Consider the following 11,528-nt stretch of genomic DNA (forward strand, 5'->3'; position numbering starts at 1 on the left):
ACGTTTTGGCTAAGCCCAATGAAGTCCGCTTATATTTTTTGCTAAGCCTGGAGTGCTGCCTTCCATTTTTTTTATTCCTAGATAGATAGATGGCTAGACAGATAGATAGATATGGGATAGATAGATAGATAGATAGATAGATAGATAGATAGATAGATAGATAGATATGGGATAGATAGATAGACACAGGTGCTTCTCACAAAATTATAATATCATCAAAAAGTTAATTTATTTCAATCCTTCAATACAAAAAGTGAAACTCATTATATAGAGTCATTACAGAGTGATCTATTTCAAGTGTTTATTTCTGTTAATGTTGATGATTATGGCTTACAGCCAATGAAACCCAAAAAGTCATTATCTCAGTAAATTAGAATACTTTATAACACCAGCTTGAAAAATTATTTTACAGCCCAAAATGTATGTTCAGTAAATGCACTCAATACTTGGTCGGGGCTCCTTCTGCATCAATTACTGCATCAATGCAGCGTGGCATGGAGGCGATCAGCCTGTGGCATTGCTGAGGTGTTATGGAAGCCCAGGTTGCTTTGATAGCAGCCTTCAGCTCGTCTGCATTGTTGGGTCTGATGTCTCATCTTCCTCTTGACAATACCCCATAGATTGTCTATTGGGTTAAGGTCAGGTGAGTTTCCTGCCAATCAAGAACAGTGATACTGTCATTTTTAAACCAGGTATTGGTACTTTTGGCAGTGTGGACAGGCGCCAAGTCCTACTGGAGTATGAAATTTCCATCTACAAAAACCTTGTCGGCAGAGGGAAGCATGAAGTGTTCTAAAATTTCCTGGTAGATGGTTGCACTGGCTTTGGTCTTGTTAAAACACAGTGGTCCTACACCAGCAGATGACATGGCTCCCCAATCCATCACTGATTGTGGAAACTTCACGCTAGACCTCAAGCAGCTTGGATTGTGGCCTCTCCACTCTTCCTGCAGACTTTACTGTCATCTGAACACAACACCATGGACCACTGAGCAAGTTATTTTTCTTCTTGGCCCAGGTAAGACGCTTCTGGCGTTGTCTGTTGACACAAGGAAAGCGAAAATTGAAGCCCATGTCTTGGATACGTCTGTGTGTGGTGGCTCTTGAAGCAATGACAGTCCACTCCTTGTAAATCTCAAATCTCCCCCAAATTTTTGAATGGCCTTTTCTTAACAATCCTTTCAAGGCTGTGGTTTTCTCGGTTGCTTGTGCACTTCTTTCTACCAATCTTTTTCCTTCCACTCAACTTTCCATTAATATGCTTCGATACAGCACTCTGTGAACAGCCAGCTTCTTCAGCAATTACCTTTTGTGGCTTACCCTCCTTGAGGAGTGTGTCAGAGACTGTCTTCTGGACATCTGTCAAGTCAGCAGTCTTCCCCATGATTGTGGAGCTACTGAAACAGACTAAGGGACCTTTTTAAACGCTTAGAAAGCCTTTGCAGGTGTTTTTTGTTAATTATTCTAATTTACTGAGATAATGACTTCTGGGTTTTCATTGGCTGTAAGCCATAATCATCAACATTAACAGAAATAAACACTTGAAATAGATCACTCTGTTTGTAATGACTCTATATAATATATGAGTTTCAGTTTTTGTATTGTAGAACTGAAATAAAGTAACTTTTTCATGATATTCTAATTTTTTGTGAAGCACCATAGATAGATAGATATGGAATAGATAAATAGATATGAGATAGATTTGATATAGATAGATATGAGATAGATAGATAAGAGATAGATAGATAATTAGATAGATAAATAATAGATATGGGATAGATACATAGATATGGGATAGCTATAAGATATATATGGGATAGATATGAGATAGATAGATATAGGATATATAGATATGAGATAGATAGATATAGGATAGATATGAGATATATAGATAGATGGACATGAGGAGAGATAGATAGATACGAAACACAGCAGCACTCTGTGAGGGCCAAGACATCCATAAACACTGGAAACATTAACTCCAAGCTGTAAGGTAACTCAGTAAGATGTACTTACAAAAAAAGGTTCTTAGCGCATAAATTGGACAGTTCATGTGTGCCCATCAACCACGGCAAGGTGACACTTCTCTGATGGGTCCTATTTTACCACTTTCTTAACCTACTGAACATGCCACTCTCGGGCTAAAACGCCTACAATAATGGACAAACGAGTCTCTCTCGGGCTATAAGCCTGCAATTTGAGTGGTAAAGTAGAACTGGTTAAAATCACTTGTAGGTTAATGGGAGGAGTGCAGTGTCAGACTAGAGGCAGTCATAACCTAACCTATAGCTATACTAAACAAACCTGACATAGCTCGAAAGAGACATGTTTGTCCATTATTGTAGGCGCTTTAGCATGAGAGTGACATGTATAGGACCCATCAGAGAAGTGTCACCTTGCCGTGGATGATGGGCACACATGAATTGGCCAATTTATGCTCTAAGAACCTTCTCTTTTTTGTAAGTACTTCTTACTGAGCAACAGAACAGCTTGGAGTTAATGTTTCCAGTGTTTCTGTAGGTTTTGGCCCTCACAGAGTGCAGCTGTGTTTTCTTTTTACATATTGTGCAGTTATTGCAGCCTGCACCTATTCACACTAAGGGGGTGCTTGTCAGTTTTTTTTTTGTATAGATAGTTATATGATTTCACATATAATAAACTTGCACCCTTTAGTGCCTTTCGTGTGGCACTAAAGGGTGTTTAGCCTTATTTAACCTATTAACTGTGAGCTAATATTACCAGGCTGGGAAGGGCCCTGATTATTGGGTCATTCCCAGCCTAAAAATCACATGAGATGCACCAATTCTGTCGCTTTCCTGACTCTTCCCGATTGCCCTGTTGTAGTGGCAATCGGAGTAATGGTAGTTGGGGTTGATGTCAGCTGCGAGTTCTCAAAAAACACCACTGGCATTAAGCCTGGGAGTTAGTAATGTTGAGGTTTTCTATCAGACACCCCCCTTTACTAACCCAGTAATGAAAAATGAAAATGCACACAAAAAAATATTTTATTTAAAAAAAAAAAACACTCCCTCACACATTCCCTGGTTCGCCAATTTATTAAAAAAGAAAAAAAAAAGTCATGCAGATCTGCTCTAGTCCAGAAATGGATACTTGTAAATCCATAAAGAGAGAAAAAAACAAGACAATGTCCCTCGTTCACCAATTTATTTTTTAAAAATGTTCCCACGCAGATCTGACTCTGTCCAGCTTTCCCTGAATCTGGCCATGGTGACTATGAATAGCGGTAAGTAAACTTACTGCCATTCACAGTCGCCGGTAACTGACATCACCGCTAATCAGAGTTGTGGGCTCCTGCAGCGCTCCGCAAGACCCGGGGGCTCTGAACAGCGGTGACGCCAGTAACTATACCGCTGATCAGAGTCGGCAAGTCCCGCTGTCCTCTGTGAGACACGGCGACTCTGATCAGCAGTATTGTTACTGACATCATGGCTGTTCAGAGCTGCCGGGTCTCGCGGAGCGCAGCGAAAGCCGACAACTCTGATTAGTGGTGACGTCAGTTACCAGTGACTGTGAATGGCAGTAACTTTACTTGCTGCTATTCACAGTCGCTGCAGCTGGATTCGGGGAAAGCTGTATTGCGTCAGAGCTGTGTGGGAACTGGGAACATTTTTTTTATAAATTGGTGAATGAGGGACACTGTCTTGTTTTTTACTCTCCTTTTATGTTTTCAGGCAGCCACTTGTGGATGACATCGATTGTGCTAGACTATGGACTATAATAAATTGGTGAACTAGGGAATGTGTGTGGGGGGGGGTGTTTTTTCAAATAAAATATTTTTGAGTATGTGTTTTTATTTTTGATTACTGGGTTAGTAATGGGGGTGCCTGATAGACCCCTCTCCATTACTAACCCCAGGGCCTGATGACAGCTGTGATTATTAAGAAATTGCAGCTGATATCAACCACTTTTACCATTACCCCAATTGCCACCACACCAGGGCAATCGGGAACAGCTTGGCAAAGTGCCAGAATTGACGCATCTCATTTGCTGTCCATTTTTTTTTACTCAGCAGCTATTAATCTTTTCCAGGTCCATTTACAGTTTCCTATGTTACAGAATTGTAACGTATCAGTAAGAATCGGAGGTCGTACTGATGGTCCTTATGGCACGCAATTTGTTTTCTCGCACCGTACTGGTTTCGGAGTGAGATCGCAGCATTCTGCAATTTTTTTTCTCACGCCGAATACAGCTGAGAAAAAAATCTGCAGATCTGCACGGCCTCATTGAATAACATCCGATTTTTTTCTCGCTTTGCACTCGTCCGATTTGTACGCTTGTGCTTGTGTAAGCAAGCCCTTATAGACATTTTAAAAATATTCCACCCATGTGTAGTTTTGTTCTGTTATATCATCAGTGTGTACAAAATCAGCTCGATTTCATATATTTAATTTACACTTTTTGTTACGCACGAGCAGGTACTGTGGGGAAATCTTGTAGCTTCTTTATGCACATGAGTCTATCAGTATAGGAACTTCATCTATTTCAGTAATTCAAAAAATTCAGAACTTTGTAAAAAAAAAAAAAATAAACATTTTGATTTGTGGCCCGTTTTCTGAGACCCATAACTTTTTTCCTGCCAATAGAATTGGGTGAGGACTCACTTTTTTGCACATTGAGCTGATATTTGTATTGATAGGACAGATGCATGATTCCTGCCACACCTTGATTATCACTGGGGTCAATGATTGCCTGCATGGAGCAAACAGAGATCAATGGGAACCATTTGAGAGGGGGATAAAAATAGGAGTATGAGTAACCTTTTTACTTTATAAAAATGTCGTGCTTCTTATGGAAAATCCCTTAAATAAACATCTATGACACATGAGTTTAGTTAGAATAGGGGTTATAACAAAGTACCAGCCATTACTTTTCTAAATGAGCAAAAATATTCAAGCTACTTTGGTCCACGTCCAGCTTTGTCCTCCATGGCAATTTTCTGCCTAGCATCCTTGGCACCTCTTACTGGGCCCCACAGCATCAAGATGTCATAGACTTATTAAGAGGCGGAGGGGCGCAGGATATTGGGGAGAAGTGAACAGTTCCTTGGTCCAGCTGCTACACAAAACCAAACTGGACACCGGAGTAGAGTAGTTTGAATCTTTTTGATCTTCGCTTCTTACTAATGGTACAAATTAAGACACCCTATTACAGTAGATTTAGTCCTTTACAATTGGTTTTAACATGATTTTTTTTCTTCTTTTTTCTTCTTCTTTAGATATCTGTTCTTTTAAGCATATTGACTCATCCTATGACAGCCTGGAGAACGAACTTAATGATGATAGAGATTCTCCGTACAGCGGTCTTCCCACAAGGAGGAGTCATGACAATAGAAGCAGAGATTCAGTTTTGACGCTAAGTGATTGTGACCTGGATCATGTCTCTAATGAAGAGAACCAGACCTTTTGTTCTACTCATACACAATCTGTGAAAATTTCAGCAATTTCCCACCATCGATCAGTATTACATGAGCCATCTGAGGAGGACTCTCTGTGTTCTAATACTTCCGGGTACTCCTCTACCACCGATGTGAGGCGACACAGGCGTTGCTCAGAACCAGTTATTGGAATCTTGGCATCAAGGTTCAGTCAACTTAATGAGTCCCCACATGAGAACAACACAAGCTGTGATGCTCTTCTGTCTCAGTCAGCTGATGATTATCTCAAGCAGCATCGATATCTTCAAGTTGAAGGCCAAAAACTTATAAACCGCAGTTTGACTTTGGGTATCGAGGTTAGTAAAAATGGTAATAAAAAGCAGCCAGGTGACAAAAAAAACACTCCCAATAGACTCTTGCCACCCAATGCTTTGAGACTTAACATTTGTTCTCGGACTAGTTGTTCTAGCTTGTCTTCTCCTGCGACATCTCCTTCAGGATCTTCATTGAGTTCCTTGGACAGCGCTTTTTCTCATTTCTCAGAATATTCAGTGTTAAACTCAAATGAAGTGCCTTCACATTTGGACTGCCCATTGCGGCAACACAAAAAACAAGTAGAATTCAGTCCAGATTTCCTTGGAGACAATTCTTTTTCTGGATTTGTGGTTGCTGAAGATGGCAAACAGCTTTATAATGGTACCACATTCATCATTGGAAAAGATGGAGTTGAGTTTCCAAATAATAAAGCTTCAGGTAGCGCTCCATCCATTGCATGGATAAAAAATAGCCGATCTGCTGTAAAAAATTGGTCCTCAAAAAAGACGGACAAGCAGGAGGAAAAAAACAAAATAGATACTGACCATGCCACAAAAATACTATCATCAGCTATACAGGAGATTTCAGAAGAGTCCTTGTTTAGGGAGCAAATAACTGTGCCAAACTTTGTGTGTAAAGCCAAACACGCCAACAGCGGACTTAGACTTAAAGGGTATAAAGAAGAGGATCCTGAAATCTCCATCTGTAAATATAGTGAGGAAGTAAGTAGTCGCAAGCTCTTACCATGCGCAGGGGACAAGGTTGTCCTTGACAGAAATGGCAATGGTGACAATGGGGTGGATTGTAGTTCATTTGTATTCCCATCTCCTGTCTCCATCAACATAGAAATATCTTCGCACAGCCAAGAGAGCACTCAATCGCCACAAACATTTTTTCTCGGTCACAACATTTCATTGTTTGGTCAGAGAAACCGTAGAAAGTCAACTAACTCTTGCAGCTTGGAGGAGCCCGTTCTTCTCAATCCAAGCCTAAAGTCTTCTAGCGAACACTCTATCCTCCAGCCAGACGATGACCTGTCTCGCACAAAAGATGAAACAACCAAAATCTCACTCACCAGGGATATCAGCATGCGCGTGGCCAGTTTTAAGAAGAATAAAGTGCTGCCTTCCAATGTGGACACTGGAATTAGGATTGCAAATTGCGACTTAGAGAAACACTTTTGCGTGTCTCCGAAGCTAAGCACCAATACTGGAGACTTATTCTTCCAGTCCGACATGCATAAGCAAATTAAAAATCCACAAGAATGTGACAATCCTATCATTAAAGGTGGCAGAGATGATTGGCACACAAAATGTTGTAGTGACCCAAAATTTGAAGACATTGACCAAAGATTTTTTGCAGAAGAATCCTATGTATAGGGTTGGGTTAGGAGAACCCAACTGTCCCTCTTCGGTGGTCCTGACATCCCATTTGATATACAGACTAATGGTTTTATTCATATATTATGAATCCATTTTGACTATGGAAAAGTCTTATCTATGTCTAATTTATGTGAATGAGTGTAGTGTGTTTTTATGAGAAATTTGCAGTATTTGATTTTCTTAGCGAACGTGTTAATACAAGTGTACCATTATCAAAATGCATTGATACTCATTCCAATGTAGGTATGGGAGCGCTATATTTTGTGTTATCCGAACGAAGGATGAAGATTAAGGCTTGCTGTCCGCAGGTCTTTTACTTTAAGTAATGAGGCTTCAATACAGATCAAAGTCTCCTTCATACAGATCCAAATATCAGGCTTCCTTGGGAATCACATTCTTAGTTTTTCCTAAAGTGAATTGTTACTAGAGTTGGTGCAAGTCGATCCGCACCATCCAATTCTTCAGCCACGACTGTGGCCTGTGACCACTGGACAGGAGCGAGAGAGCCACCTTTTACCTGACAGCATCCGCAGCTCTACTTTTGATTAGTCTGCCTGGCTCGAAGTCATCAGTGTGTTGCGTCGCACATGTGATGTCACACCAGGCCGATTAATCAAAAGAAGAGATGTGGATGCCATCAGATAAGAGGCAATTCTCACACTCCTGTCCAGCAGCCATAGACCACTGTCATCTCCAATGGACTGGAGCAAATTGCTACGTTTTAGGCTATGCGTGCACACACAGTCTTTTTGAGGTGGATTCTGCCACGGAAATCACAAAAAAATCTATCAAAAGAATGAACATATGCATTTATGTGTTAAAATGACTTGCTGTGCACATGTTCAGGCTCTTGAATGTTTTTTTTACTACTTCTGGTTTCCAAAAACACCAAGCTGTTAAAAGAAGTGACCTGACCATTCTTCTGGTGTTTTCTGCTTAGAAGACATTCTGTTCTTTACAATACAAGCCAATGGGAAAGCTCAAAAGACATCCGTAGAGTGACCAGATTTTTTTTGGAGCATTTTGCCATCGTATTTGCTTAAGAAATTCTAACAGGTTCTTCATTATTCAATGGAGTGACAAAATGACTGGAAAACAACAGTAAAAAGACTTTACACAAACCATGGTACAACACTCGAAAAAAATCTGAAAAACGGTCAGGAAATGACAACGAAAACACTTCAAGAGAGAAAATTCCAGAGTTTCCTGAAAGATCTTCTGCTGGAAAAACTTAAAAGGCATCATGTGCAGTTATCTCCTAAGAAGAAACTCCGAGTTTTTAAGGAGTTTTGAGATTTGGAGGAGGATTTAGAAAGTTTCCACTCAATTTGTACTCCAAAATCTCTTTGAAAATCTCTGTGTCCACATAGCCTCAAGGTATACTCACATAGAGTTTTCTGACATGAAATTTGAAGCGAATCCGCTTTAAACTACACAATAAAAAAGCTCAATGTGAACATATCCTTATTATCATGTAGTTTTTAGATCATAAAGTCTGTGCTCATTATTTTGGAATATATCTTTATTAGTGATGAGCAAGTGTACTTGTTGCTCGGGTTTTCCCGAGCACGCTTGGGTGGTCTCCGAGTATTTGTGACTGCTCGGAGATTTAGTTTTCCTTGCCTCAGCTGCATGAGTTGCGACTACTAGACAGCTTGATTACATGTGGGGATTCCCTAGCAACCAGGCAACCCCCACATGTACTCAGGCTGGCTAGTAGCTGTAAATCATGCAGCTGTGTCAACAAAAACGAAATCTCCGAGCACTTACAAATACTCGGAGACCACCCAAGCCTGCTTGGGAAAACCCGAGCAACGAGTATACTTGCTCATCCCTAATGTTTATGTAATATACAATATCTTCATAGTGATTGACACTGAGCTCCAAATCTCTTGCAGAAACATAAGGGAAGATTCGCTATGAGACAAAATTTCTGAAGTCCGTTCTGCTTGTGACTTTGCAACTTTTTAAAAAAGTTCCTTATTCATAAATCTGGCATATGTTATTTGCACTTCGAACCATGCCCAGATTACACCCACTTTCTACAAGTGACAAAAGTAGCATAAAATAGTAAAAAGTCACAAACTGTGTTTGAGCCAAAATGACTGTGGAAAAATGTGAAACTTTCTTGTGACGCAAAAATGATGCAAAACACTTGAAATATCCTCTTCCACTGATAGATTAAAGAGTTAAAATACTTTTCCGGGACTTTAATATCAGATAGGAGATCATCAATATGAGCCGATCACCTGATTAACCCTTCCTGCTCCATCACTTCTACAGCCGTCATGGAGAGGTTGCATGGTGCCAGTTTACGAACTGACCCTGCTTTACAAAACTAGATCGCTGCTGTTTAACCCCTTAAATATGACTGGCTAGCGCTATCTAAGTGGAGTACCGGTGCCCATAGTGCCTCCCAACCCCGCAACATGGTCGCGCATTGCTGATGGGTCGCCATGGCAGCCAGAAGCAATTAAGAAGTCAACCATTTTCGTCGTGATTGTTCTCCAATGATCCCCAACCTGTGAATGTGCTTCAGAGGAGATCATTGATTTCACTACAAATTACAATAGATACGTATTGTATGTAAGTGCAGGAACGGTCACAGGTTCAAGGCCCCTGGAAGTCTAAAAAGTAAAACTGCATACAAAAAAAAATGTGTGTATATAAAAAGAAAAAAACATTGAAGTTGGAGTCACCACCATTTTCCCAGAGCAAAATGAAAGAAATTAAAGTAAAAAATTAACATATTTGGTAGCACTTTGTCCTCAAAATTACAATTTATGAAAGTATAAGATTCCAAAATTACCATTTATTGTAACGCTACTGCACTCTTCTTCCCCCCCCCCCAAAAAAAAAAATGCAATAAAAAAATCATCAAGACGTTGTATTTAATACAGAAATGGTACAAATAAAACGACATCTTGGCATGCAAAAGTACACCCTCACGGTGAAAAGAGCGTCAAAATAAAAAAGCTACGTGTCTCAGGAAACTGTTTTATTTATGTTATGATTTTTTTTACCATTAAAGTATAAAACAATCTATACATTTGGTATCACTGCAATCGTACTGATCTGAAGAATGATGTTGATGGGTCATTTTTACTGCATACTATTGCTGATACAAATCAGATCTTTAAGCAGATCTTTTCTATATAGGGGATTTGGAGCTTTGCATCAAAAGATATATTGAAAAATGAATCATCACAGAATTGTGGATGTAACCAGATGGAATAAACCAAACTGGTATTTAAGGACATTTACGGTTAGCATATTGCTCTCTCTGGTTAGGCACACATTTTTGCGCCTGAGCTGCGGCGCTCCAATGGGCATATGTCTCTGTAACATGGGACATGCCTGGCAGACAAGCTTCTCTACCCTAGGTAGCACTTGTTGTTGCTTTACATATAAATGGAATAATATGAAGGGATCCGCTGATCGGTTCACTTACTTTTCAATGGAAAGCCAAGCTGTAACATATACCCGAGCTAGAATTGAACCCATTTTGCGTTTTTGTGTTCTCTCTCAGTCCTGCAATACTCCTGCGCTCGATGCTCGTGTCCAAAGTTACAGATGTCACGTGTCCTCCTGTATATAAAGGAAGAACCTTGTCCGCTTCACGAGTTTGTACAGATCATCCTGTCGTCATTTCCATTATTATGCGATTATCAAAAGATGTGTATTTTTGTACCTGCGGAAAATGCTGCTAACTTTATATGGTTTTGTTCATCGGTTTGTTATGACACTGATAATAATATAAATGTACATTCTATTGTATGGAGTAATAAAGCCATTGTAACAAATACTCTGCTCAAGGAGACTCAGGAGGACTCTCTTCTGAACAAACTTTTGTGTGGACAAAGCATAATTATCAAAGGGTCTTTTAGACAAAAGACTTGTGATGTTCCATAATATCTATGTACTACTGGTACTACTGTAAGGATAGCACCCAGACTGGATTGATGAATGGGTGGATGGATGAGTGATGGGGGATGGGTGGATGGATGGATGAGCAGATGGATGGATGGATAGGTGGATGGATGGATGAGCAGATGGATGGATAGGTGGATGAGCAGATGGATGAATGGGTGGGATGGATGAGCGGATGGGTGGGTGGATGGATAGGTGGCTAGATGAGCAGATGGATGGATAGGTGGATGGATGAGCAGATGGATGGATGGATAGGTGGATGAGCAGATGGATGGATGGATGGATAGGTGAATGGATGAGAGGATGGATGGGTGGATGGATGGACGGATGGAGTATTAATACACAGAATGCAGGTGCAAGCTTCCAGATCAAATGACGTTTAGATTCTAAGATAGAAAAAAAGTCAGAATCTCCTTGTAGCTCAAAAAAAGATTTAATCAATGCCCAATCATGCCCGAGCATGACAGTGTGATGTATTTCTATGCAGCTGTCATGCACAGCCCAGGA

General features: G+C 40.2%; 1 protein-coding gene across 1 annotated transcript in view; it reads left to right on the forward strand.

Annotated features, from left to right (window-relative positions):
* Positions 1–9,801, forward strand: part of ARHGAP20 (Rho GTPase activating protein 20) — a 160,052-nt gene extending 150,251 nt beyond the window's left edge. Inside the window, exon 15 of the mRNA XM_077298330.1 lies at positions 5,236–9,801. Within this exon, the coding sequence (XP_077154445.1) occupies positions 5,236–7,088 (1,853 nt within the window). The 3' untranslated portion in view covers positions 7,089–9,801. The remainder of the gene's footprint in view (positions 1–5,235) is intronic.
* Positions 9,802–11,528: the final 1,727 nt, after the last annotated feature.

The sequence above is a fragment of the Ranitomeya variabilis genome, chromosome 3 (assembly GCF_051348905.1).
Source record: "Ranitomeya variabilis isolate aRanVar5 chromosome 3, aRanVar5.hap1, whole genome shotgun sequence".
Lineage (NCBI taxonomy): Eukaryota > Metazoa > Chordata > Amphibia > Anura > Dendrobatidae > Ranitomeya > Ranitomeya variabilis.